The sequence below is a fragment of the Centrocercus urophasianus genome, unplaced genomic scaffold (genome assembly GCF_019232065.1).
Source record: "Centrocercus urophasianus isolate 14NV4802_14NV808 unplaced genomic scaffold, USGS_Curo_1.0 seq_16, whole genome shotgun sequence".
Lineage (NCBI taxonomy): Eukaryota > Metazoa > Chordata > Aves > Galliformes > Phasianidae > Centrocercus > Centrocercus urophasianus.
In genome coordinates, this window is record NW_024884711.1 from 31,241,935 (window position 1) to 31,269,549 (window position 27,615).

At 40.5% G+C, this 27,615-nt stretch overlaps 2 protein-coding genes across 16 annotated transcripts in view; one reads left to right on the forward strand and one right to left on the reverse strand.

Moving 5' to 3' along the window:
• KIAA1217 (KIAA1217 ortholog) overlaps positions 1–6,275 on the forward strand; it is a 328,197-nt gene extending 321,922 nt beyond the window's left edge. For 9 of the 13 annotated variants that reach the window (XM_042816479.1, XM_042816474.1, XM_042816476.1 and 6 more), the window contains 3 exons: positions 1,780–3,462; positions 3,894–4,016; positions 4,681–6,275. In XM_042816479.1, coding sequence (XP_042672413.1) covers positions 1,780–3,462; positions 3,894–4,016; positions 4,681–5,175 — 2,301 coding nt within the window. In that variant the 3' untranslated portion in view covers positions 5,176–6,275. Of the gene's footprint in view, positions 1–1,779; positions 3,463–3,893 lie in introns of all 13 variants that reach the window. The other 4 variants (XM_042816485.1, XM_042816486.1, XR_006168407.1 and 1 more) reach the window with 3 other exon arrangements.
• A 2,112-nt stretch (positions 6,276–8,387) lies between these two features.
• The window catches only part of ARHGAP21 (Rho GTPase activating protein 21), a 105,884-nt gene continuing 86,656 nt past the window's right edge, over positions 8,388–27,615 (reverse strand). For 2 of the 3 annotated variants that reach the window (XM_042816472.1, XM_042816471.1), the window contains exons 8-24: positions 23,236–23,394; positions 22,979–23,081; positions 22,852–22,888; positions 22,074–22,199; positions 20,999–21,283; positions 19,890–19,954; positions 19,658–19,806; positions 18,663–18,805; positions 18,368–18,523; positions 18,184–18,262; positions 17,184–17,257; positions 16,984–17,073; positions 14,754–14,879; positions 14,523–14,564; positions 14,065–14,170; positions 12,265–12,296; positions 8,388–10,986 (exon numbers count right to left, since the gene is read on the reverse strand). In XM_042816472.1, the coding sequence (XP_042672406.1) occupies positions 9,262–10,986; positions 12,265–12,296; positions 14,065–14,170; positions 14,523–14,564; positions 14,754–14,879; positions 16,984–17,073; positions 17,184–17,257; positions 18,184–18,262; positions 18,368–18,523; positions 18,663–18,805; positions 19,658–19,806; positions 19,890–19,954; positions 20,999–21,283; positions 22,074–22,199; positions 22,852–22,888; positions 22,979–23,081; positions 23,236–23,394 (3,497 nt within the window). In that variant the 3' untranslated portion in view covers positions 8,388–9,261. The remainder of the gene's footprint in view (positions 10,987–12,264; positions 12,297–14,064; positions 14,171–14,522; positions 14,565–14,753; positions 14,880–16,983; positions 17,074–17,183; positions 17,258–18,183; positions 18,263–18,367; positions 18,524–18,662; positions 18,806–19,657; positions 19,807–19,889; positions 19,955–20,998; positions 21,284–22,073; positions 22,200–22,851; positions 22,889–22,978; positions 23,082–23,235; positions 23,395–27,615) is intronic. The other variant, XM_042816473.1, reaches the window with a different exon arrangement.

Sequence of the window (27,615 nt, forward strand, 5' to 3'; positions counted from 1 at the left end):
CTTTCTAAAATGAGGTGTATTGTACAATGGCACCTTGAGATGTTGCACTGATGCTTAGAACAAGAAGTGCAACTGGCTAAAAAAAAAAGTATAGTGAAATGGGAATTCACACACAGTCAGGGTGTTGAGGGGCAACAAGTGCCATTCACTGGAGTGATGCTGGGAGCTCTGGCTTGTAATGGAAGTGGGATGCACTTAGCATGTAGCTAGTCTGGGCCTGAGGTGGCTGCCATGTTTTGTTCTGGCACCAGATCTCAGCATAAAGTACAGGCACCTTTGGCCTGCAAACTGATGCCTTGCTGTTTGTGGTTGGTTTGTGCAGTCACTCCTCTTCATTCAGAAATATGAGGGACTTTCAAGGTGGCCTTGGAGCAGCTGCACAGCCTTACTATTGCTGGTACGCCTTCAGTAGAGAAGGGCTGAGGCTCTGGTTGACCACTGACTTTCTTGCTCCTGCACGGTGATAGTGGTTTTTCAGTTTTTCTACATAAGGTGCTCATACAATATAGAAGAAAATAGAACAGATACAGAAATTGTACTTTGTGAGCCCCCTGGCATTGGTACTGTCATTCATTTATCCCAGCTTAGAGAGTGGCTCTCCTGTCTGATGTTCTACACACCTTGATGCTAATATAACTCATCCTACTTGTGTGTTAAGAGTTAAGTTTCTTTGCTCAGGCAATGTCAGCAGAAATGATGTTTGGTTTACTGCCTTTAGTCACCTGATGCCAGATTTGTTTCCTTCCTGGTGAACCATCTTTGCGTGTAGATTTCCTCTTGCATTGGTCATAGGTGTGGTGCCTCCTAGGTCATACCCTCACCCTGATGATTGATGTTTATCCTAAGCTGTCAATAGCACTTAACAAACGAAACAAAAAATGATAAAAACAGTAATAAGAAGCCTGATATTATGAAAAAGCATCTCCAGGGGACCTCATTAAAGAACAAAGAAAAAGCATCCCTAAAATTTAATTGCTGGGGATATACTACTTTTGAGCTAATGGATGATCTCTCTGCATACTATTCAGAGTTCCTTTTATAAATAAATGTAGCTCGTTGTTCCAGTCTGCACTCCCAAGGGTGCTGCAGGCCGCCTCTGGTAATTCTGAGGGAAGGACTGCTTTTAAGCTGCAGTAGTGATTTAGAAATGCTAAGAATGTGGCCATCCTAACTGTAACAGTGCAGCATGGCTCAGGCATGAGCAACATTAGAAGCAGCAAAATGTTGTAATTTGAAAACCAGCTTTTTCCAGGAGTTAATGTACTTTTGAAGGCAGGCAGACTATCATTTAGCTCTCCGCTGAGCTTGCCGCACTGAGCCCTTATGATCCATTGCCCTTTGATGTGTCCCAGCTGAACCTACTTTGAACCTTTTCAACTTCAATCTTATATAAACCAGGTTGTTTCTTTTCTCTTTAACTGGAAGGTAAATGAGCCAAGGTAGTAATGTGTTGGAAATAAGGTAACTGTAGGGTAAATATGCTTTTGCATATTCTGGAGGCCCTGTTAAAACAGGAGCCCTAGTAACAGCAACCCATGCTGGCCACATGCTTAGCATCGAACAGTAACATCTTGCTGTTCTGCCAGAATCTGGAATTCTGCCCTGAAGAATTTCAGGAGTCATATGACAACTTCAGGCATGCCTCTGCAGCACTAAACAGAGTGGTGAGTTCATGAGGTCTGCATTTCCCCTGAGAATATGGTGATTAATTTTGGGGGAAAAAAAGTCCTGTAAAAGTAACAGCCCTGAATAACTGAGTAATCCGACTTTCCCCCTTAGGTGTATGGGGCTACAACAGGATCTCCCACAGATAGTGACCATCCTAAAGAGAAGAGGGAAGGGAAAACTGAAGAAGAATTGGGTTCTGATTCATCCAGCACAAATGACAGTAAAATTGGCTTTTCAGTGAATGACAGTTCTACATTTAGCAAGGGTTTGTTTGTAGACAGTAGAGACTATTCTAAGAAAAACCTCCAAAATATGAGCACAAACCTGCCCAGTGTCAGTTTGGCAGAGGATGACAAACGAAGAGGGGCTCAAGATATTTTAGGATCCCATTTTGCAGCTGTTGAAAATGGAAAGCCAAACCCAAACTACCGACTGCCACAAGATGCTTGCCAGGGTCCTCCGCAGGGTGAAGCTGTGCCAAGTGCTGCCAGGTGTGTCCCAGTCAGCAGTGTTGCCCCTCTGGTGAGACCCTCCCAGGAGGCTGCAGGGTCTGCCCCCTCCTCACCTGAGCAAGAAGCTCCTGCAGGCGGCTGTGGTCAGGTTGTGCTGAGACCCAAAGCAGCCAGAAGCAATAGCATTGAAGAGGCAGACTCTCCAGCTTGTTCTCCAAGTGAAGACAGCCCACCCACTGAAAACATTGCCTTTATGATTACCAAAACAGCTGTCCAGGTCCTCTCGAGTGGTGAAGTCCATGACATAGTCAGCCAGAAAGGCAGTGATGTGCAAACAGTGAACATTGATGCACGGAAGGACGTGGCATCGGAGAAAGGCATCCCAGAAAGCTCTGACAGCGAAGAGCCAGTGGTCTGTCTGGACAAAAAGCCTGTCATCATCATTTTTGATGAACCGATGGATATTAGGTCAGCATATAAGCGTCTTTCTACCATTTTTGAGGAGTGTGATGAAGAGCTAGAGAGAATGATGACTGAGGAGAAAATAGAGGAGGAAGAGGAGGACGAAGAAAATGAAGCATGTGAGATTTCTAAGAAGAGCCCTAAGGAAGAGCCCCCGGTGCTTATTGACAGAAAAGCAATCGCAGAGTATTCGGCAGCTCACGGTCTCAACGAGCAGTATGTGTTTAACCTCCACTCTGCCTCTGACTCCACAGAAACCAGGGCTTCTGCAGAGCAGGAGAGCTCAAAGACAAACTTTAACAAGTACAGTCAGATGTATGGGCTGCACACAGAAGCAAACTTGGACTCTGCCGATCAGTTTGGAGGCAGGCAGGATTCTAAGAAAAAGTTTAAGTTTAAATTCCCCAAAAAGCAGCTGGCTGCTCTGACACAGGCGATACGTACAGGAACGAAGACAGGGAAGAAGACTTTGCAGGTTGTAGTTTACGAAGAGGAGGAGGAAGATGGAACCCTTAAGCAGCACAAGGAAGCCAAGAGGTTTGAGATCACCAGGTCCCAGCCTGAGGACCTCGACAAGAGTCCTGCAGGGAAGCAGGAGGCCCTTCCCAGCACTGCCGTGCCTCTATCTAGGACTGATGAAATTCGGCAGAGCACATACCGAACTCTAGACAGCCTTGAGCAAACTATAAAGCAGCTGGAAAACACCATCAGTGAAATGAGTCCCAAAGTTATGCCCGAAAGCACACACAGCTCTGAGGGAAGCACTGTCCCCTTCTCTGCCCCACTAGTACCAGAGGTCCCATCCCGAGAGCTTATAGTGCTGGATGAGAGCCGTGGTGGCACAGAGCCCCCTCCGCCAGTCCCAGCCACTTCACGTAAGGTACCTTAGTCTGAGAAATCGAATCTCCAGCTGCTTTCTAAACCTGCAATAATCACCATTAAACACGAGGGTCTTGTGATTTGTTCGCTTCCTCTCAGGTGGCTTGTCTGGGCTCCCACGAGGTGTCTAACAGCTAATGGACATTGGGTTGGTTTACTTTGCTGCTGTTTGGTGACGGGCAAACGCAGGGGAGCTGGGTCCAATAACCCGCTGTGTGAAATGACGAGCGTCACTGACACGAAATCCGGTTTGATCAGTAGCTGAGCAGTGTTCTCCATTTGATTCCCGACATTAACATCCGCGGTGCGAAGCTCCAGAGCTCTCCCTGCATGTCGTTCTGTGGCTGTGTCGGCGCATGGCGTGCGGCCGCCCCGCAGCGCAGCTGACCACGTGCTCCCCTTCTCTCCCCCTGCCCCCCACCATTTCCGCAGGGCCCCAGCGCTGCCTCGCAGACGAGCCGGATGCCGGTGCCCATGGCTGCGAAAAGTAGACAAGGAAGCACGGAGAAAGCAGGCAAACAGCACAAGCTGCAGGACCCGCGCCAGTACAGACAGGTAGTTTTACCCTAACCCGGGGTTTGGATGGACATTTAATGTTGTTTGTTAACTTAAAAGCTGCAGTGACTGACTGACTATGCCAAATAACGGATGCCTGTCTGTCAAGTGAGGCCTAACTGGACGTCCTGGAGCCCGGGGGCATGCCTACCTACTGATCTCTCACATGCCTGTGCATGCCTGTCTGCAATAAAACACCTGCTGCTTTTTGTTGGGTTTTGTTTCGTCCCGTTTTGTTTGTTAACCCGTGGTATTCAGCCCTAACGTCGAGATGTCAACTACCTGTTTACTTTCCCTTCGGTCCATGCGGGTTCCTTAGGCCGGCCAGGCCTGCGCGGAGCCCCGGGCACTAACCTGGGGTGCTCTGGCTGCACATTAACCCTCCCATCGGACGTGTCTGCTCACCCTGAATAACCCTGGAGCATGGCCGTGTAGTGAATGGTCTGTAATAAACCTTCGGTCGTGCCTTCTCCTGTCCGCGCTCTCTCCATGCACTCTTCGTTGTGTCCTGTGGGTTTTCTACCAGGTCCAGTCCATGGCTGCCAAGGCTTAGCTCAGGCCTCGAGCTGCAGCTCTTGCTCTGTGTAGGGCCGCTCTCCCAGGTCCTGTTGATTTGTCGTTACTGGCTTTCTGACAAACTGTCTCCTGCCATCTTTATTTGCAGGCTAATGGAAGTGCTAAGAAAGCTGGTGGGGACTATAAGGCTACTTCCCCCACCCTCCCCGCTTCTAAGATCCCTGCCTTTTCTCCCACTTCTGGGAAAAGCGGCTCTGCCCCCGCTCCCAGCGGTGACGGCCCTAACCCCCTTACCCCGCCCGCTAAGCCCTCTGTGCCCCCCTCTGGCCTCCTTGGGCCCCAGGCAGGCCGCATGGCGCACTCGGCCTCCCTGATCCCCTCTGTCGCTAACGGCTCCTCCAAGTTCCAGAGCCCGCCCTACGCCGTGAAGGGCCACCAGCTCTCCTTCTCGCTGCAGACTCAGAACGGCCGCCCGCCCCCTCCTTCCTCCTCCACCTCCCCCCCGTCCTCCACCTCTCCCACCTCACTGAACCAAGGTGTGAAGAGCATCAGGACCATCCACACTCCTAGCTTCACCAGCTACAAGGCGCAGAACGGAAATGCCGGCAAGTCCTCCTCCCCCGCGGCAAAGGAGCCGGCCTAGAGGCCGAGTGCTGGATGGCTGCTCCTTTCCTGCAGCTGCTGCTTTAACCAGGGAGCGTAACCATTTTGCTGTATCGCTGGAGGCTTAATACTAACCATGTGCTAAATACTGAGTTACTGCACTAGAGTAGAGTGAAGCTTTTTTGTACACCTTTTGTTGCTGTTGTAATGATAGAAGAGCGTTTTCCCTCCGTAGGCAGCACCTCTTGCAAAAAAGCGTGGCGGTGTGTGTGTGTGTGAGCCGAGTGCCCGCAGCGGTGCGCTGAGCATGGCTACACGTGTGGCTGACGTTTAGTAAGCGGTTTTGTATGAAGCTATTTTTCATTATGGGGACTAGACGTGAACAGAGATATACTAAAGTGTGATTATACACAACTGTAAAACTGAAACCGAAATATTTTTCTTTTATTTTGGTGTTATTTAGCTTTGTTACAGATTTCTATTTTTGTCAAGCAATGTCACGGTTCCTTTCGAGATCTTTTTGCCAAAACATTTTGATACTATTGTAATGTACATTTGGAAGTAGTATGCTGGACAGTAAACCTCTGCGCCAGAGACAGAACAAGACTGGTCTTAGTGCGCAGGAGGCAACTCAACCTATTGCACTGCCATTCAGAGTATATTTGAGAATTAGCCAAGCCGAGAAAAAAAGTAGTTTGACACATGGAGGGAGTTGCCAATTATTATTTTCTTCCTTAGCTAAATTCACCCTTTTCCTTCAGCTTTCTTTTCCTGAGACCTGGTAACCCATTAACGTATTGCATTGTGGATTTTAAAATGTACACTTCTGTACTGTTCTGTATACTGGCAAACTTTTGTACATACATATAAATAGATATAAATAAATAAATACTGTATGTGGCTGGGCACATAGAGTAGTTTTACCACACCAAAGTTAATTTTTATGCATGCTTTCAAAGTATATATGGGACAGAGCTGAAACAGATTGGGTAATGGTCACATTGTAGGAGAAAAAGCAACAAGCTTGCAGAGCTCATGGTTTTGTAAATAAATTTATTTGTATAACACCCTGATGTAATATACAGAACTATGATAAGCAAAGATCTTTACAGAAATAAAGGGCTGCATGCTTATGTTTTCTACTTTGTCACTAATAATTTTTTTAGTGGTCACAAGTAGGGTTGTTTGTCTAAAAGAGAGAAACTGCCGGGAAGAAAACCCCCCATTTTCTCCAGATTAAAGCCATATGTAAGCAGTGATTTCAAAATGGAATCTTTTAAATTAACCCAGACAAGAGCTAATTGCTGGGCTGCTGGGTTAGAAACGCAGCAAGAAAAAAAGGAAGCACCTGAGCCTTGGAAAAGATGTAATGAGGAATTGTCTGCCTTCCCCATGCTGCTTTGTTCCCACAGAGGAGCAGGAGGTTTCTTGAAACTCATTTCAAGGCTGAGCCCTCAGAGTGCATCCCTTGTGGCGGGAACAGTTAAGTATGCAAACATCAACTCATACCTCACAGACAGGAACAGACTCGTGTTCTGGCAGCGCTTGTACTGGGCCCCTGTGAAGAGGACATGCCTGCAGGCTGACAGCCCAGCACAGTCCAGGACCTGCAAAGCCAAATCGAAGCGCAGCACAACGCACAGCACTGGGTGAGGTGCTGGGCTCCAGCCATCTCCCAGCCTTTGCAGGACAGCTGTGGGCTGATACTGAAAAACTTGACATGTTAATATCTGGTCCTTGGTGACATGTGAGCAGTCCCTTGTGAGCCAGTCTTGGCCAGGCGCCGTGTCCCTTTGCTTGTCGCTACTCTGCCCATGACACACACCTCGCCCAGCAGCTCCGTGTTCCTTGCTCCCCAGCCCAGGTTGGTGACTATTAAGCCAGGCTTCTCAGCTGTACACAAAGCACAGAGAGGCAGTTCTGGTGGAGACCAGCAGCCTCAGTTAGGGATGGGAGTCACCCCAGCACGAGGCTCAGTGCTAAAAACCCCAGCTGCCTCATGTCCAAAAAGAACTGCAAACATACTCAGCAGGGTACCATGCCTGCAGGGCACCAGCCGTGAAGGGTGTGCACAGCCTTTCTGCCTCCAGGTGCTCAGGGCCGAAATCCATCTGACTCCCTGCTGAGTGGCAGCTCTCCCTACCTGCTTCAAAACTCACCAGTAGGGTGACATGAATAAGGCAGCAGCTTCTCAGTGTTAAGACTGCAAACTCTAGCTCTGGGCACCACTTGCACAATGTTCCATGCTAAGTCAGTCCTTTCCTCTCCCAGGTACGTGTCCAACAGCATCCTTCTTCATCCAAATTAGCATAACTCCATGCTTGATTGCTACCTAAATGATGGCAGCTCAAGGACATAACTTTATAGCAAGTGAAGACATTTTGAACTCTTTCTTCCCATGTGCAAGGAGTTTTCATAGAACCATAGGGGTTTAAAGGGACCTCCGCCGATCATCTAGTCCAACCTCCTGCTGAAACATGCTCCCTACAGCAGGTTGCATGTGTAGGCATTCAGATGGGTTGAATATGATCAAAACCATTAGATGACTAATATTAGGTATGTGTAAGCATTAGTACCAACCTTCTAAGTCTTCTCCAGGCTGAACAGCCCTAAGGTATCTCAGCTTTTCACATACAGGAGTTGCTCCACATCCCTTGTTACCTTTGTTGCCCTCCACTGGACTCTCTAGAAGTTCCTGTCTTGAACTAAGGAGTACAGTAGATGAAAACATGGGACTGTTAAGAGTCTTTCTAGAAAGGAAAGGAAGTCTGTGAGAAACCTCATTTACCCCTACATCCCGGCCCCTACCATTCCTTTTCAATGATGGGAGACATGTAGGAGCAAGTTTTCTATGCTCATGATGTTTAACATCAATACAGGTATGATGCTCTGCCAAGTGGATGACAGCAGCTGTTGAATAAGAGAGAGAACAGGCAAAGGAGTGAAGAGCTGCTTTGTTTTCAAGTAGTTGCACAAGGAAATAGAAGAAAAAAATGTAACTGGTGAAGAGATGATACACACGAGGGATTTTAGGGTACAAACCCATCTTCCTAGTTAAAACTACACAAAGTCCCAAACCCATAAGTATATGGACCATTTAGGCCAGCAGATATTAACATTTTCTGACTTGAGGAAGATTGGGAATATTGTGGGTGCTTCTTCAGTGTTCCAAAAACACTGGACTAAACACAATGCAACTCGCTATGACATTTTAAAACCCATCATTAAAATGAATTCACTTTGTGCAAAGAATCACCAAAACAATTTTATTTCCAGTGTTTAAGTGGGTATGCACACAGGCATGATACAGGTTTGGATTCATTAGGTCTTCATGCAGAATTATATTCTCAATAAAAGAAACCAGTTCCATCCAGTATCCACTATCTACACGCCTATGTTACAACATTTATATCAAATCTGGTATCTGAAGAAAAGATACACATGTAGTATGTACATTTAAGTTACTTATTTTACAGAAAGATTAAAAATTCAAGTCACATAAAACTCAAAATCTGTATTAAAATTGGAAATATAAAACTCCAATATTTACTGGAATGCCTAAGGAATGGAAGCTCTGTAGCCACCTGTGTTAACATTTGTAAAATGTAATGAAACTCGTTAACAGTAAAATGCATTCATTTGTTTGTAGTAAGTTTCTCTAATTTAACAATATGGCACCCTAACAAACCAAATGAATTTATGATGAGGCACTTGTTAGTGACTAAACCAAAAGAACAATTTTTCTGCATACTAATGCCAGGCCAACTCTCAGTCAGAAAACCATGTATACACTACACAGCTTGTTGCATCAGATGCTTTGTTCAACATTTGTATGCAGCCATCAAATATACTTTTTCTTAAAATATATATATATATATATATATATGTATATATATACACACACACACACTTTACCTTTAGTGTTCTTCTGGCTGTGGTAATGCACTGTGAAGACGTTCCACAGAGCATATTGATGAAACCAGCCCAAATGAAGGCTGCATAACAACAACAGTACAGGAAAAAAAATAATATATATATATATATATATGTACACACACACATACACAGTTACTGGGAAGCGTAACATTAAGTTAATGAATTGCTGTAGTGGACATACCTCCCCATTTCAAAGATACTGGTAGAACCGAGATCTAACCACTTGGGTCCCAGACAGTTTATGAGGATGGGCATCAACTGCTGGGCTGAAGTTGTTTTTGTTCATATTCTGATAACTTTCACCGTTTACCTGGTCTGGTGGCTGAAATGGTCCCGAAGGTGGTGTTCTACTGATTGAAGTCAAGCTGCTGGAGGAACTGCCTTCATCTGCTTGCATCTCAGCAGATAGAGGCAGGTCTACCTCTGCTAAGCTAGTGTTCTCAAGTCTGGGCTTTCCAGTTTCACCCGTATTAAGGTCAGTTGTGCTAGTGCGTAAACGTTCTCGTGCAAGCCAGTCTGAGATTGAGAGGTCCTGGGCTGGACATTTTGGCTTCAGACGATTCACAGCTGAAAGCTCAGATTCTCTCTCTCTACTTTGACTCGGCTCTTGAACTTTCCAAACATTCAGGACACTTATTTCATCAAAATCCCTCTGTCCTCCAAGCGTATGCCTTCGCCTGATATTTTTCCTCTTCACCGTCTCGGCAGAATTAGCCTTTTGATTCCCAACTCCAAACATGTCATCTGCAGATGATTTGAGCCGCAGCTTTAACCTATCTGTAATTTTTAGTCTCCAGGTAGGTTCTTGTTTGTCAGTCTCACTTCTGCCTGACGTAGCTAAACTGCTAGTCGATCTTCCTTTTTTCATTATATCAAACATTTTGGTCACAGCAGGTAAGTCCTTCTCGCTCTTTGCATCCCCAGAACCCTCACTGTCCGTTTTGTGCCGCGCAGACTTTCTCCTGGACAGCGTATCACATTCAATAAGTTTGTGTGAGCTAAAAAGTCTGCGACTCTCTAACTTTGGTGTTGAACTTCCCTCAGTACAACTTACTTCGCTTTCCTCAGAGTTCCTCCGACTGCTCTTAAACACTTCAGAAACTTTCCCCTTGGACAGCCTTTCAGCAGCAGAGCTGGTGGCAAAGACGGGGAAGTCACTCTCGCTGTCTGTCTCCATAGGACGCCCTTCGCTGATCAGCTCGCTTCTTTCATCATCAGCATCTTCTCCCTTGCTTTCTGTTACTGACTGCACTTCAGGGCTCAGCATACTGGCATCTAAGCCAGTTATATATATAGAGGATGAAGTCGTTGAATAATCTGAGGTGATGGAACTGACATCAGCTGCTAAAAACTCACTGCGTTTAATTTCAGGGCTGGCTATCTTTTTGCACGAATATCTGTGCTGGGAAGCCTGAGAGGAAGTGCTAAGCATAGTGCCAGAGTCAGACACTGTCTCTTCAACCTGGGAAGAAGACTGGGAAATGGGCATTTTAGGGTTATGCTTCTGCAGAGTTTGCTGACAGCTGAGACTTTGTGATTTTGTACGTTTTTCATGGTAAGGCAGTGAAGGTTCCTCTGACAGGACGCTCTCTTTCCTTAACGACTTCTTTTCATCCTTTACAACATTCACATCTTTTTTACTGCTGTTCTCTTTTTCCTTCAGGACAAACATCCTCTGTTTTCTCCCTGCATCTCTCTCTTTTTCATATTCCCCTTTAGCCGTGTCCTCTTTTGCTGCGTCACCCCGAGATTGTTCTGCAAGCTCCTTCTTGGAAAACACATTATCCAACTCATCTTCTGAGCTACTCGGCTGTGGTTTCTCTTTTGTTTTTTTCCGCTTGCGACTAGCTGCTGCAAAAATGGAGGACACAAGCAGTTCCTTGCTATACTGATCCTTTCCAGAACCCCAAGAACCCTGTTTAAAAAACAACAGCAACAAAACAAAACATAAGGCATGATTAAAAATCATGAAGAAATATCCATTGCACGAGACTTTAAAAAACCTCTCCTAAGCTTCAGAGCAGAAAGCCTGTCTCTGTTCAGGAAATATTCTTCGTTCAGGAGATATTTCCTTGCCATGTAGTTGACATGATACTGCCCAGGTTGACAATTTTCATCCTGAAAATTCCACTTGCTGAATCCCTTCAACTCGACAAACACTTGTTTTTATGCACAGCTACTTAGTTTTTGACTGACTAATAAAGCAGGCTCCATTAATCAAGACAGCTTTTTCAAGACTATTTTGTAACAAAAAGTACTTCAGAGATGAGATCCCAACAGTGTGGTTTCAGTCTCTACCTCCCTACCTATGTGAGAAGCTTAATTTCTCAAACTATTCTTCAGTTGATTTTTCATCTTTCAGTTTCTGAGTTTTAAAATCGTATCAATTTAATAGTGTCAATACAACAAAAGCCACAGCCATACAAAACCCAAATTTAGGTGCAATTACAGAAAATTAACAGAAATAAATTTCTTCCTGCCTTTAAAGGCATGTGCCTTTAGAATCACAAAGAAGCAAAAAAGATGGGTCCGCTTATTCTGACTTGTAAAATTCATTACAAACTATTTCAGCTACACTGACCACATTGCTGCCTGGCCACCTCAAATCCTTTCCTGCTTCATCCCAGACTTATCAGAAATGACATGGTTTTCTCTGACTGCTGACCAGTGTGGCCTGTACACTGCCAACATTCAAGAACAGAAAAACAGAGACAATACAGGGCAGTCGCTTACAACAGGGGACCTTGACCATAGCTGGATTGAAACATGACATCTGTGCCAAGGTCTCAACAAAAACAACTCAGATGTCTGTGTTCAGACAGCCAGCATCTCCCTCTGAGCTGAGGAAAGACTCAGACCAGCAATGAAGGATTTATGCTTAATGATGGTCCTGAAATCTCCATCATTTGTTACTGATGCAGCACTCCAGAGAGGGAGACGTGGGGGAACAGTTATCACGGAAGAACTTTCAACAAAAAAACCTGGGACTTCATTATGGAAGGGAGCCTGCTAAGTGATTCCAGGTACCTTTTCAGAGAATAAACTGCTGCTAGGAAAATGGTATTATCACTTGTTTAAAAGAATAAGCTACCTAGTTCTATAGTACAAGTTCATAGAAGCACTCTAATACATTAAGCAAATATCCAGCACATCTCTGAAGGTTACAACTACACCACTTCAGAAAATACATTACCTTAGATTTTGTTGAGTCACTAGTAGCTGAATCTGTGGAAAAATTAAAAACAATTCTGCTCAGTTCCGTGCAATTTTCTTTTTTTGCTGTTGCTTACAGACAATGCTGGACTTATGGAAAAAGACAAGCACAGAACAAAATGTGAAGCAAATAAAAACCAGAACAGAGTGAATAATCAGAGCTCACAAAGATGCAAAAGCTGCACCACAGAAAGCCACCGCCATGAAAAGATGCTGTGAATTGTAGGCAGAACCAGCTCAATGATAGGAATGGCAAAGGAGCCCTGTTCTTCTAAATTAAAAACAGAAAACAGAAATACTAATGTTTATTCAGTGTTTTAGGTAGACAGCCCCTGCAAAACCGCAGCTGAGAGACCTTTTCAGGATTGTAGCATGTACTCTCCTGAGATTCAGGATACACAAAGCAAAATTGAATGTCTTATCACTGTTGACTGCCCTACGTACAAATCGTGGTTTGTGCAATCATTTTGGGAGACTTGAGTTTTTAAAGGGATTAAGTTGTATTTTGTGTGTAAAACCCCAATTATGTATCTCTCTTCACCTGAGACTAGATAGAGGTGGAATTTTATTTGTAAATCAGCTAGATTTCAGCAGCTACCAGTTTTGTACATTTCTATAACAAGCGCTATCATGAAATGAAAAATGGACACCATAGTTTCACTGTCTCGCAAAACCCAAGATTATACAATTATAAAGGGGGTAGGAAGGGGCTAGCACAGCAACTAAAAAATATGAACTTGGATGCGTTCCACCTTTAGGAACTTGCTCCCTAGGAAGAAAGAGCTGAGCCCCCTGCCACACCCCTTTTGGACACATGGCTAATGCTTTATGACTAGAAAGACTGGTAGACCATACCATGCTATTTCTCCTCAGGGTCTGCTTCAGAGATAACAAGAAACAGCAGAAAAACTTTTAAAAAGTAGCATTGATCTGTTTAAAATACTCTTAAAAGAAAATTTACAGCACAGATCAACTTTTTGGTTTTCCATTTACAAGAAACGGGGGTTTCTGCAGACAAGGCAGCTACAGTGTGGGCAACAGTCCTCCTTCTTCCTACAGTTCCAGCTGTCCATCAGTGACATCACAGAATCCACTAATGACATCACCGTGTGATAGACTCCTCCCACTTCACCTGTTACAACATCAGTATAAAGGGACTGCTTCAGTAAGTGCTGAGCAACCCTTGGAAAACTGAAACAAAAGCTAGAGACGAAGGGAGAGCATTTGTGGGATACAACATGCTGGGTTAGTGCAACAGTATAGTGAAGGGAAGGGGGAAAAAAGTCACCAAAAAAGAGCCTGCATTGCTTGTCCTTAGCCACATAAGAGGATGGCATTCATAAACAGAAGGAAATCAGCTTTAGTATAGACATACTGCAACATACGCAAAGGGTCCCCCACTTGACAAGAAAAACGTAATTTTTTGCATTCCTAATGAGCAATATTAGTACCCCACTGGAGATCAATCTTTCTGCCATCACAACACACCCCTTTACAGCAGCGTATCTGCTTCACCTTACAAGGATGATTGCATGAGTTACTGTGAATAAATAAAATAGAACATGCAAACCTCATCTTTTAACGATTATACTCTTGTTAGACAAAATTCTCTAACATATCATGCATGATTACCAACAATTCAAATCTCTAAGAAGTGTTAATGATCTTTAAGAAAAGAGAAAAACAATTTATTAGTAAAAGAAAATAGAGTGAAAGAGTTACAGTGAGTTAACAGAGTAGGTTATTCTAGCCTACAGACTAGCACTGTCCAGGCTGTTACCTGATACGTCTCCAGGAGACACTCCCGTTCTTCCAATGTTGGTGAGTAAATGATCTATGTTTGGCACTGGCTGAGATTCTACAGTGTTTTCCTCCTGCACTGCTGTCTATAGTTAACAAACAAAGATGTCTTCATCATCGTTTCACAAATAGGTCATTATGATTCAAAAGCATTTAGAAAATTGCATCATTCACCTGAGGACACGCTTTCCTCATATATTCTTATTTTCCCATTTGGCTCTATGCTTTTTAAAACAAATGCATGGTTTCTCTTTTTCTTTGTTGTTTTTTTTTTTTTTAATTAATTATTGCAAGGACTAGAAAGCTAAAAAGGTGTTTTTGAAGAGAAAACCATACAGTGATGCAATAAAAAAAAAAAGTACGGACATTCTAGAGGAAGCAGAAGCAGTTTCTAAACTAAGGTAATCGGAATGCAAATATTTATGCCACAATACTTACAAGGGGTTCTTCAGCATCATCTTCTGTGAAAAACCAGTCATGCTACAATTTAAAATAAAAACGGTGAAAACTCCACAAGAAACACAAAGGCCAAATGTGGAACAATCAAACATGGACTGAAAATTATAGCCTGGAGTTCAAAGGATAAATACCAGACCCAAAGTGGCCCAATAAGAGAGAGCAGATCTGTCTAAGAACTTACTCTTTAAGGAATGAAAATCACCCACTTACTTTTTGGATGAGTGTTTCTACAATTTTATATTGGTCTGGCATGTGGGTAACCATGTGTGTCATGTTATCATCGGATGTCCTCACAAGCGTTGGACCAAACACTATGGCCAGGTTTCTTGGTTCCATCTAAGAAATGAAGAATTTCCATATATCATACGTGATGGAAATGGGAAAATACAATAACATAAACTCAGTATTTTAATATAGCACAATTGATATTTGAGAATCATTTTTAAAAGACAAATAAAATTTATTTAAAAAAACATTACTGATTCAGGTAAGAATTTACACTACAATAAAATCTTCCATACACAGATGTAATGAACGCATCCAACACTTCTGAAATTCAAAATCCAACTTTCATTAACCCATGGCAAATGAATAGCTCCACAAGGACAGAAACACAGGAAAAGACTGTTATGCTTCAAAAAATCTGGCTTTGTCTTTTTAAATAGAAGAAAAATTTTTTAAAGACATTGGCAATTCCCTGTGAACAGGGTAAGACAGAAAGTAAACAAATGGCATGTTATGCCTACTGACCAAGAACTCATCCAATTCACATTTACTATCAAGAACAGCACCCAACGTGACAGACCCATCACAACTACTCATAGGCAGAGTTAAGTCCAGTAATGTCACAACATTAATCATCTACTTAATTCCCTTTTGAAGTTACATTTCTGTCAAATAATGGCAAGAAAGCAGCAGCAAAACACTAATCTTCTATTCATGCTTACTTCTCTGACTTTCTGCTATGACAGAATAGGCTGAAAATGTTCTTGCTCTTACAAAAAGGAAGTTTCAAAGAGAATGACCCAAGGCCCTGCTGCTCACCTTGATGTGAACTGTGGCCTGCAGCATGTCATATTACTACACAACTTCATTCCCCCAGCCTTCTATATTTGATAGTATTTATATTATTTAAACCATATTTATGCAAAAATATACAATGAAAACATAAAATGATAACTGATTGCTTTGGACTTAATGGCATTTACTATCTTAAAACATTAACTACTAGTTAGTTCTATTTTTCTGTTTGTCTATATAAATACAGATGGGTCTGCTCATTTTTAGAATGGAACCTGCCAATTTTATTTTAAGTATGACATCGGTGCTGAGGGACATGGTTAGTTGGCATGGCAGGGATGGACTGATGGTTGGACTAGATAATCTTAGGGGTCCTTTCCCAACCTTAATGATTCTGCAATTTTCTGTTCTGATTTAAATTTGGCCATAGTTCATCTATTTCACATAAATCAGTTATTTGGTTTCTTTACTGTATCCCAGCAAAAAGGCATTGTGCCATCTGCCCTGATGTGAGCACCTATAAGCACACCCATACTGCACAGCTTTGCATTCATCTATGCTTCCCTGGAAAAAAAAGGGATACTGTTATTTGCATTTACAGTAGGATTACAGCATATACAGAAGCACTTAACAAAAGCCAATGTCCCCAGCCAGTGGAAATGATAAAAGGTGTTAATTAAAAGATTGCTACCCTACATGTCATGCTTTTTTTCCCCCTCTTAAACCATTGAAAGCATCTAAAAGGTCAAACATTTGAGTTATTACAGCAAATCCTACTCTTCAGTTGATTTCAGTGTCCAGGAATGTTGGCTTCACACAAAGCTGATACAACCAAGCCTTTGTCAACTGGTTCATTCAGGTCACAGACATTCACTTAAGATTTGTCCCTAACTTTTTACTCTGAAAGATTCCAAAATCTAATAAAAGACTGATCTTGTATTTTATGGGAGCTTGCGTAGTTTAAAAAAAACAAAACAAAACAAAACAAGTTCTTGTTTTACAAAAGAGTGCCATCAGAGACCTACTTTCATGCTACCTTCAAAAGTCAACTGTGCATTCCTCCAGGCTTTATATTGAGAATATGTGCCATATTAATTGTTAGTTTAAACTGGTGGAAATCTCTGACCAGACACACTCCTACTGGTGTCTAAGTGGATTACATGAAATTTGCAGACTTGGGATAAACCTAGGATGCAATCAGTTATTCAGAAAACAACTACCATCAGTTCGAATAAATAATACACACTAAACATGAATATTTTGATGGGATGTAATCCAAAAATCTTCCAACATCACAGAGGTTTTAATCTCAACTACAATAATAAGTTACAGTCTTAGTCAACAGAAATAATCATGCACAAAAACTTGCTCTTAATGAAAGGGATCGAAACAAAATATATTATGCTTTTGTTTCTGTTACCTTGTTCTTTTCAGAGTTCTCTGCTACTGTCTTGAGATGCGCAGAAAGAAATTTGAGTGTCTCATAATGATGTTCAGGTAAATCATGAATCTGAAAATAATGAACAATCACAGCTCAGAATATTAAACGTTTAAAGCTTATTTTGTACTATACCTACAAAGGTACACCCATACTACACAAGACACCTGATTTCAGCTTACCAGTCTCTTCAGTGTTTTCAAACGTTCAACTGGATCTTCTTTTCTGTTGGCATCTATAAAATCTGCATATTTGTCTGTTTAAAAAGCAGAAATCAATCACAAAGGTAAGACCTTTGGAAACTAAGCCTATTATACTGCATACAAACACAGTAAGGTAAGAGTGAGGAAAAAAAAAACAGCCTTCACAGACCATTACAACATTGAAATTGTAAGCATTACTTATTTTTGTTTCACATTAAAGTCTAAGATTTTCATGTTTTTGTTTCTTAAATCTTATTGAGAAAAATATATTCCAACTCCAAAAACTGATTTAATCTACCCTTTTCTGTGCAGGATAGTTTCAGAGTGATGCTCATCCGCTGCACTCTGTACACTCACCCCTGCAATCCCCCCAGATCTGAGAAACATGACACTAATTAATGGTAGTAGAGGACTGTTCATAATCTCCCCTGAAAAGTTTATTTTGTTTGGTTTACTGAAAAACTTAAGTATGAAAAACAATAGTGCAAAGGTAACATGGCATAAAAAAAATTTCCCAAAGTCAAATTCTGCTGTTGCTCCCTGTTCATTACTACTTCTAGTGGAATTTTAAAGACCTAAATTACAAGATTGTCTGTAACCATCAAATCAGAGTTCATACCAAAATCTTGCTGCCTTTCCATCCCCCTGCCCCCCTCTATTAGCAGTAGAACAAAAGTAAAAAATAAGGTTTGGATGGGTTTGTTTTCGTTGTTTAGTGTGCCAAAGTAAACAGAATATTAAAACGAGTACACTGAAATATTTGGGCACAGTATTTGAACACTGATTATTGTACCATTAAACAAATTCTATTTATAGCTCTTGTTTTTAAGTTCTATCACAGTGACTCCTTGTTCTTTAAGGAAGTAAAATCATTTATTGCAGAATTCATTCCATGCATTTTCTCTCAAATCATCTGGAAGTTTCAAGACAACCGTTCAACAGTAGCTCATAAAGAAGACAGCGAAGGTAAGCAACTCACCGTTGGTGAAAAGGGGTTCTGGGAGCTTTCTGAAGAAGGACTTCAGCAAACTGCTTATGACATTCAAGTCTCGCCATTTCTAAACATTCAGAAGAAAATGAGACAGTCTTTGTACTTCTATAACCATAGCACAACTCGAAGCTTTCAGAAGCTCAAAGTGGAAATGCTGTGACTGAAGACTTACATCATCATGAACATCTATGTCAGTCATTCCTTTGTTGAGCTCCTCTTGCATACTGGAGATGGCAGCATTATTTCCAGGAACTCTGTAAATACCTGTGTACTCAAGACCTCTTTCTTCAACTAGTTTGCAGCATATATCAACAATCAATGGGATATACTGAAGAAAAAAACATTTTGTGTGTATATATATATCTGCATATACACACACACACACACACACACACACATACATCCTTAAAGTATACATGAAAAAAGCATTTAAAATCACACTGGAAAGAAAAACTATTCTTTCATACTTTGTTGGTATGCGCTGGGGGGCAGTCATCTAGTCTGACACCAAATGTTCCTACTGCAGATGGCTTCTTTTCAAATGTCTTCCTCATAATGCTTGGAATGCCTTTCCTCCATGTCCCCTTGTCTTTAGGTGGGCTTGTCTCATCTTTTTGTTGTTAGCGTTACATAAATAAGAAAGCAAAGACACATCAAGGCATTTAAGTCACAATAGTTACTACAAATACAGGTAACATTTACAAAAAAGAAAATAGTGTGTCACTGTCCTTTCTTGTTTTTAACCTTTATTCCTGGCCCAGTTTCCCACAGCAACTTGCTAATGCATCTGAATATACCCATACTCAGAAAAAGGAACTGGGTAGATGATACGGTGGAATTTTATTCATTCCAAGACTAAATATACATGAATTACAATAAAAAAGTAAAATCCACAACGTTCCCTAAAGTAAGATCACATCACTGCTGAGTGATGATGACATGTAAAACAGCTATGAAATGAATACAGCCACACTAATATCTGACATCATGCAGACCTACTTTCAGTAATTAGCAGATTTCAGGTGCTCCAAATCAGTCCCCAAAGGGACTCAAACTCTTTAGAATATTATTTATACAGAATCAGATTAAAAGTTCAGCTGAACTCTTTATTTCCATTATACAACTCATGTAACAAATTACAGTTCCCATTCACCCTGTACTGCAAGTTTTCTACTACGCGTAGTACTTCTTACTCAACTATTTTTGGAAATACTGTTTCTGTAGATTTAGAATTTACTTAACATCTGCAATTCACTTACATAATCTGCAGCACAGAAATGACTAAGAGAATCTTTGTTAGGGATATATACACCCGCAGCTATAATCACTAGTTCATACTTGGTTTTCACATGTATATTCTTGAGTTTGAAAAAACCCGAATAAAGCACCTTGATAGCTTCATACTAGGGCAATGAGGAACTAAAGAAATTATTTAAAAAATAAAAGAAAGAAACATGCAAACCTTTAGTGAGAAGCTTCCTCTCCGACTCATCCTTGGGAGAATGTGGACTCTGGGTCCTCTGATCCGCTTTAGTTCCAAGCAGAGTCTGCCTGATACTTAGGCTCTGACGAGGTGTTTTGGGAGATGGCTCTGTTTTGCTGCTTGAAGAACTGAAGCAAGGTACACTATTTCAGTAAAAAGAAGCTTGATAAACATACATACAAAAACTACTGGCAGCATGTAATTTACTTACCTCATCATTGTACTGTATTCTTTAATCCTTCGGCTAATTAGGTCTCTACTAGTGACACCAGTGTCCTATAAAACGAATTGAGATCTACTTTATAGTCTTACAAAACACAACAAACAGTTTTTACTTTCAGAAAACACTACTTCCTCCCATCAACAGAACACATGAAAAACAACATTCCAATACACTTAAAAATCTAGCAGGCAGTCCTTGGGAACAATAAACACAGAACACTTGAAAACCACAAGGAAAACTGAAGTGAGTAATTACACATTAGATGTTACTATTTTCAAAGCAGTAGGTTTATGATTAGATCATGTTAAACTGGAAGTTAATTCAAATAGAAAACATGCAAGTCAACAAAACCTTCTATGAAACAAATCAAATCTTACATACATACAGTAGTCATACAGTTACTAGTACATATATAGCTAAAACGGCCCTGAATTCAAAACATGCTTTTACCCATCTAATTACACATACATTTTATATATGTATGTATATAATGTATTTTTTTATATATATATACACACATATATATGGTTATTTTGGTGATTATTTCAGAACTAAACAGATATGCACGCCCACAAATATGAAAACATTTGTCTGTTGTTCATCGCTGAAATGAAAATGCACTGAAGACCAGGACAGATATTATAAGTTATATATAACAGCATGTGCATGCTTTATGCTTAGCATTAACATTCAACTCATAAAAACATCAACATTTAATCAAAGAAATGAACATCCTTCGAAGTTTCAATTTTTAATTACTGAGAAAATTATCACACCATGCAACTGCACACGCTAGTTTGCAATGCAAGTCTGATGACTGAACATTGGTTCTATACTACAATTACTTTTGATTGATGCATTAGGGATTTTTATTATCTTAATATAAAGCTCTTCTAAGTCAAATCAACAATTAAATTAATTCCTTCATTTCAAAATACTGATAATGAGAATACAATCATGCTTTAATAAAAAAACAAACTCAGTATACTTACCCAACTACCTTGCCTATCACATTTTCTTGTATGCTCCTGCATACATTTTGATCAATTGTTTAGTCACAAATTTTGCTGCAGTATTAAAAATAATACAACAATTACCTCATCATTTAAGTTGCTGTTTTCTTGTATTGCTTTAATCCATGCTAACATATTATCTCTGTCCTCAGCTTGAAACAGATACTCGCAGTCTGATGTGGTGAGTCTGAATACGTTTTTCCTCTTGGTTTCACAGTATGAGATGTCTATCAAACAAGCATTGATGCTTATAGGTTGTTCTTCTTCTGATGGGGTCATTTGTTCCTTTTTATCCTTGTACAAATAAAGTGAATGACCTCGAAGAACAACATATAATTGTTTCCATGGCCGAATGCTCCCACCAACTCGCTGAAAAATATAAACCAGTATGTAAGTTTGGTTGTTTGCTACAATGAATGCTTCTGGGTTAAGATAAGCTACCTCCAGAAGCTTTAAAAACTATCCATAGCATATTTAAGAAAGACCTTTCTTAAAGGTCTTAAGGTCATTAAGATGACCTGCAGAAAGCTTTCACAAAAGTGGCACTCACTAACTGTTTTCTGTCAGAAAATGGAATTGTTAGATAGCCTGTCCTCTCTGATTACCCACTGAGAGTTCAACTGACAGTAACAACGTGACCAGAATTTCACAGAGGTCTTAAAATAAACACAGCAGAAAAATATTTAGAGGATTCTTGCCCAGTCTTTTAAAAGTTATTCAAGTCAGACTCACATTTATATAACAATGTAATTCCATCTCCCCACTTCTTAAGTGTTATCCCATACACATGCAGGAAGTTAATGTGAACTCAACTCCATAATGTTCATGAATACTAGAGCTCGTTATTATTAGCAAAGAGAAAGAAAGCCACGAGCTACATTTATCTCAGGATGGATCTTTCTACTTATGTTGTTAGAAAATAGTTTATTTCACAGAAATGCAATTCTTTCAAAAGTAGTCTCTAAAAGAATCTACGAAATTCATTAAGGTAAATCTTCTAACAAACAGGTCTAAAACTCAGTCTTATTGATGTTCATATCTCAAAAATGTTACTAAGAATAACCAGAAAGCTTCAAGTTCCTTACCTCAGCTTTCCACCAGTTTAATATTTTTGCCAGGTTAAAAAATAGAACGAAAAAAAGAAAACCATGAAAGGTACCTTTCCTTTGTCTGTAACAAGCTGACGAAAATGGAGCCACCCTTCTTTGGAGGCATCGCCAAAGACCTCTGAAGAAGAATCTTTTCGGGAACCAGAATCTTCGGAAGATTTCTGACTGTCTGTGACCTAAAGAGAACATCACAGAAAGAAACACAGTATACTTCTAAATAAGTTTCTCTATTATCTTTATATGCAAGATCGTATCTATCAGTGTTCAAGAGGCATTTAGATAAAAGATTTAATAACATGATTTAACTTTTGGTAAGACCTGAAGTGGTTTGATACTTGGACTTGACCTTTGTAGGTCCCTTCCAATTGACTATTCTGTTCTTCAACTTTAAAAGCTGGCACCATATTCAGGAAAATGTCCCTAAGAATATTCCCCTGGCAAAATATGATATCTAAAGTTTCCATAGGATAGCATGAAAATAGGGATCTTGCCAGTCTCAAGAATGGGACACACACAAATGATGGGAGTCCCAGATTCACTATTAAGCTTTTATTGGAGGCACCATAGATATGCTTCAGACCGAGGAAAATGAAAAAAATCAAAGAATCAAGTGGGGAGACTACAGAACAACAGACCACGTTTACTTATGTTACATGCACAGCACACAGTAACATCCAATTTTAAAAATCAACACTAAAAATAATTGGATGGATAGCAATAGCAATCACATTCAGGCATCTTTAACACATCCTTTTGTATCTGTCAGTTGTATAATTCATAAAACTTGTCACAGTAACTATTTTTAAGAGTTGTTAAATATTTACTTACCTTAATCCCCTTTAAGCTAGATACATGTTTGATGGACCTGTTGGGACAACAACAGATATTCAAATGAGGCTTTACAAGCTTAAAAAAAAAAAAATTCCAAATCAACTGACATTTTTCATGAACTTACGATTTTTCCTCATCTCTATAGTCATCCAGTCCTTCATCATATGACTTGGATCTCTCTGGTTTTGTGGCAGGCTGGCTATCCAGGACACTAGGCCTAATGGTTTCTATAAGGAAGTAGAAATCTTTTAACATGGCAGAAAACTGACTCACATTTCTACAGCTTATGTCAAGCAGAAAAGAGGTTGCAATTTTCACACCTGATCATTAGAGAGTTAAAAGAAAAATGTAGCATGGAAAGAAAATCAAATCACCACTCACCATGATCATGAGAAAGCTGTCGCCGAATTAAAGGAATTGGAGATGTAGGACTGGGAGGAACAGTTGTTATAGCAGGTGCTTGAGAAGCAGATGCAGAAATAACAGCAGAAGCAGGAATGTGTGCAATATCATGGTCAATACTAGGACTAGTCGGTTCATCTACAAAGGTAATATGTCATAAATTAACAATAAATGCATTAATCAAATGCTCAAACTAAGCATCTGTCTGAACTTGTCATTTCTGGGATATCAGATTAAGTGTGAAACACAAAGTCTTTCATACAAACACTGACGGCCCAATTAATGCACACTGTTAAATGTTTGGGGATTTTGTTGTTTTTTTTGAACAGGAGTCTGTTTCATTTCATAAGGATGTTAAATCATACATTAGGGATAAGAGCAAAGAAAATTGTATCTTATAATTATGCAATTATATGAGGGAATGAAACAGAAATTGTGCTAACCTCTTGTAATATGATTTTCAAGTAGGCTGGTTTTGTTTGTTTGCATGCATATGAAAAACAAACTTGATACATCAGTAAGTCTAAACTCAAGAGACAGCCAAGTACTACTTCCTAAAACAAAACACGAGCATTCCACGTACCAGAAGCTTTTTGGATTAAATCAGTATTTCAACAGCAAAGCCAACTTGTAAACAAAAAATATTTGAAATATAATTAGCATAGAGAGTACTAATCCTCCCATCCTCCACATATTCAGATACAAAAGCAAGTATTCATGTTATCAAAGATGGCACCACTACATACCAATTATTTCTTCCACTAATTGCTCATACAAACGATTGCATGCCGTACATGCCCAGCACCTCACAGTCTCAACTGCCACACGAGTCATCGTGAAAGAGTCCAAAAAAGTTTTAAGTATTTCTACTGTTTAACATGCTTCTGGCAAGATGGAAGAAGCTGAAAGATGCCGATTCGAACACCCTGAGAAAAGAGCTGTAACATCTTGGAGCACACCTCGGCAGTACAACAGAAATAATTGTACTTCATGCTTCGGCAGAAGAGAGGGGTGGAGAGAAGCGAGTCACAAGCAGGGGCTGGACTGCACTGCCATAATGAATATGAATGTATCCTAGGTGCTAAGAACTGCAATATGCAGAGCTTCTGAAAAGCCCATTGAATTCAATGGACACTTGCAAACAGAGGTTTATTCTTTGCCTTGTGCCAACACAACTGCGTAAGCTGCATTGTGCTGTTCTAACGGTCACTAACAGTTCTGTTAAAGGCAGCACACAAAATCTGGCAAAGTAAGTTTAAAACAAGATGATAAATGACTAAAGTACTGAAAGATTTAGCCATGACAGCCCTACATTGCATGGAATGGTTAAATACAGTAATTTTTAAGGTTTTTATTTGTTATTTTCTAAAGCATAATCCTCCACCTCTAAGCCAGCTGTGAAATACGAACATGAATAAAAAGGAGAGCGAAAGAATTCACAGCAAATCCATGACATTAAATGGAAATAAATTCTGTTTGCATCCAGTGATAAACTGAAGCATCTACAACTTGCCCGATGCAGCAGCAAGGACAGAGGAAGAACCTCAGCTATGCTACCATTTTCCAAACTACAACAGCTCACTGTCCTATTGTCATCTTTTTCATCTGCTCAGCTTCCCTAACGCAAATCCTGACAACACTGATGTTGACTAATGAATATTTCCACTCACTGAACAATTTTTCAGATGATTTACTTCAGAGCATATAAACTACAAGTGCTCTGCTGCAACTTAGTTCCGTTACAGGCTTATCTCAAAATGTCACAGGCTCTCCTTCAGACCTCTTGAAATAAACCTGCAGGAGGTTGTGAAGAGAGGAGCTTAAGCAACACTACACAGCAGCCCACAGCAAAGCTACTTAAACACAAGATTTTGTCTGCAGAAAAACAGTCCAAGTGCTTGAAAGTAACAAAAATTATTTACATTTCAGCAAATTTGATATTTGACTCCTTAGAGGTACTTTCTGTTCTGAAAGCCCTGTGTCAGAATTTTTAAAGCCTGCAGTGTGAAACAACAAAGAAAAATGAATCTTTTGAATACATATATACAAATATTTATAACAGTGAGAGTCCAATTCCTCCAGCAACGCTGATGTTGCAGTGTATTACAAAAACACATACAGAGCACACCTCCAGTGCTTTCAGTGGAAGAGGACAGAAGAGATTACATGGTTACAAGACCTATGATATAAAAATGCTTCTGTAATTGATTTCTCTTGCTGTATTATGTGTTGTTGCTTAAAACAGCATGTTGGTTATTACTTTATTCCTTTATTCTAACAGTGAAGTGGGTGCCACTTGATGAGACATACTGCTATTTTGGATGAGAACAACGCTGCATTTTGGAGACACAGCATGGACTCCAGCAGTAAGTGGCCACGGAGCTGAGGTGAATTCAGAATTGAGATTGTGGGCATCCCTCTTATCTCAAAAGTCTGTGCTGTGGATGCCCTAAATGCACAGCTTCACACTGGACAGAGATAAGAGCCATGGCATTCTTCTGCAAATGGAGCAGCAACAGCCAACAGGGATGCACATTTAGCTTAGTACAGCTCTCCCAATAAGTCTGGACAGGGATACTTCAAGAAGCTCATCCTGTAGTACACAGACAAGAAACAGAATCCTACTCTGGGACCACTTTTCCCCTCTGCCTATAGCCAAAGATTAGCACAAATCATCCCTGATGAGCACATCTGGATGCTGTCCTAACTGGAACTGACACCACCTTCATGGTGAAAAAGCACTTTCCTGCTATCACAATCAAACTACTTCCCTGTTAAGCTTCGTAACTAGGAAGACCATGTAATTAATTCTCATTTTTCCTACAGGTCATGAGTGGCTTTTGCAATATACTGAACAGATTTATAGCATACACATTTATAGCAATTATCTTGAATTGCCAGTATATAGTAAGATTATCTACAACATTCCTTAGACCAATGCTCTTCAGCATCAATATATGCTACTTGAAGAATACTTCAAGAAAGACTCAAGATCATTTCTACATAGGTAGCAACTCATCATCCCATTTCTTAGGTGAACAGAGAATGAATTCCACTCATATCACAGTCAGAATAATAAATCATCACAGAGAAAACAAAGAATAATAATAAATTCTTCAATGCTTTAATTTCTTTTTTCATATGCAGAAGTAATTAATGCAATGTATTGCCTTTGTTAAAAAACACGCACACTTATTTGCCAGTTCTTTACATCAAAATTTCTATTTTCCAGTCTAGAGAGGAAAATACCAAAAAAAAATCCTATTGTAAGTTTTCCTAAGACTAAAACTGGTCTCCCTTAAAAATATAAGAACTTTATTTCAAGTCTGACAAGTTACATATGATACTAGTAACTTTATAATATGATAAAGACTGCACCTGAGACATGCCATGCAGTCAGGCACCTTCAGTACAGGTATCTTCCTGCTACAAACTGCCAGTTTTCATTCTTGTATACACTTAGAATATACTAACTGATGGTGACAATTTGATTAATTACGATAAAAAAGGAAGATAGAATTAAACTTCACAACATGATTGCAGCAAAGCAGAAAAGAAAACACTGGTAAATGTAATACTCCATTGGCCATCAGTGATTTGAAAAGTTTCTTCTACATGCTTCCCATGGTGGCATGCTAGAAGGAGAAACAAATACCTATTTTCCAACGTTAAACAAGCAAGGGTACTTCTGTTTCCTCAGTGGAGCTGAAATCCTCAAAACGATTCTTTCCCACTTCCACACACTCAGTGAGCAAGCAGCTCAGGGACAGCTTGGTGGGCACTTACACCAGAGAAGCAGAATGAGGCCACCCAGTACCCTAACTGAGGTAGAAGTGGAGCAGTAGGGCTCATTTCCACAAAGTGTCAGAAGCTCCCAGTGATGCCCTTTATTACGCAGTGGATCTAATTGCTACAGGAGTCAATCCTGATGTTGTTTCAGAAAGATGCAAGCTTTAATAAGACTGCAAATGATATCACTGGTACAGCAGGGGAATAGTTGTTCAATACCTTCCAAAGCTGAAGGTTACTCATGGCAATATTTTATATAATGTTGAGGTGATTACAGAGCAAACTGTGATGTATGCCATACAAGTTACTGCCTGCTGATTCAACACACTGCAAACACTGCCACTGCTGTTCAATTAAAACTAACAGATAACTGCATAGAACCTCTGTATTTTGACTTTTCTCTTAAGTGTTTGTCAAATTTGTCCGTTTGAGTTTCTTTGATAAACCAATGAGCCTGTGCCACAAAAGCCCTCACAGAGCAAGGGAGGACATGTGCTGCTCAGCAGTCGATGCAAATGACTGCACAAAATGCAGTGAGGCATGCAGAGCAAACAAGCTAGAAGAGAAGCC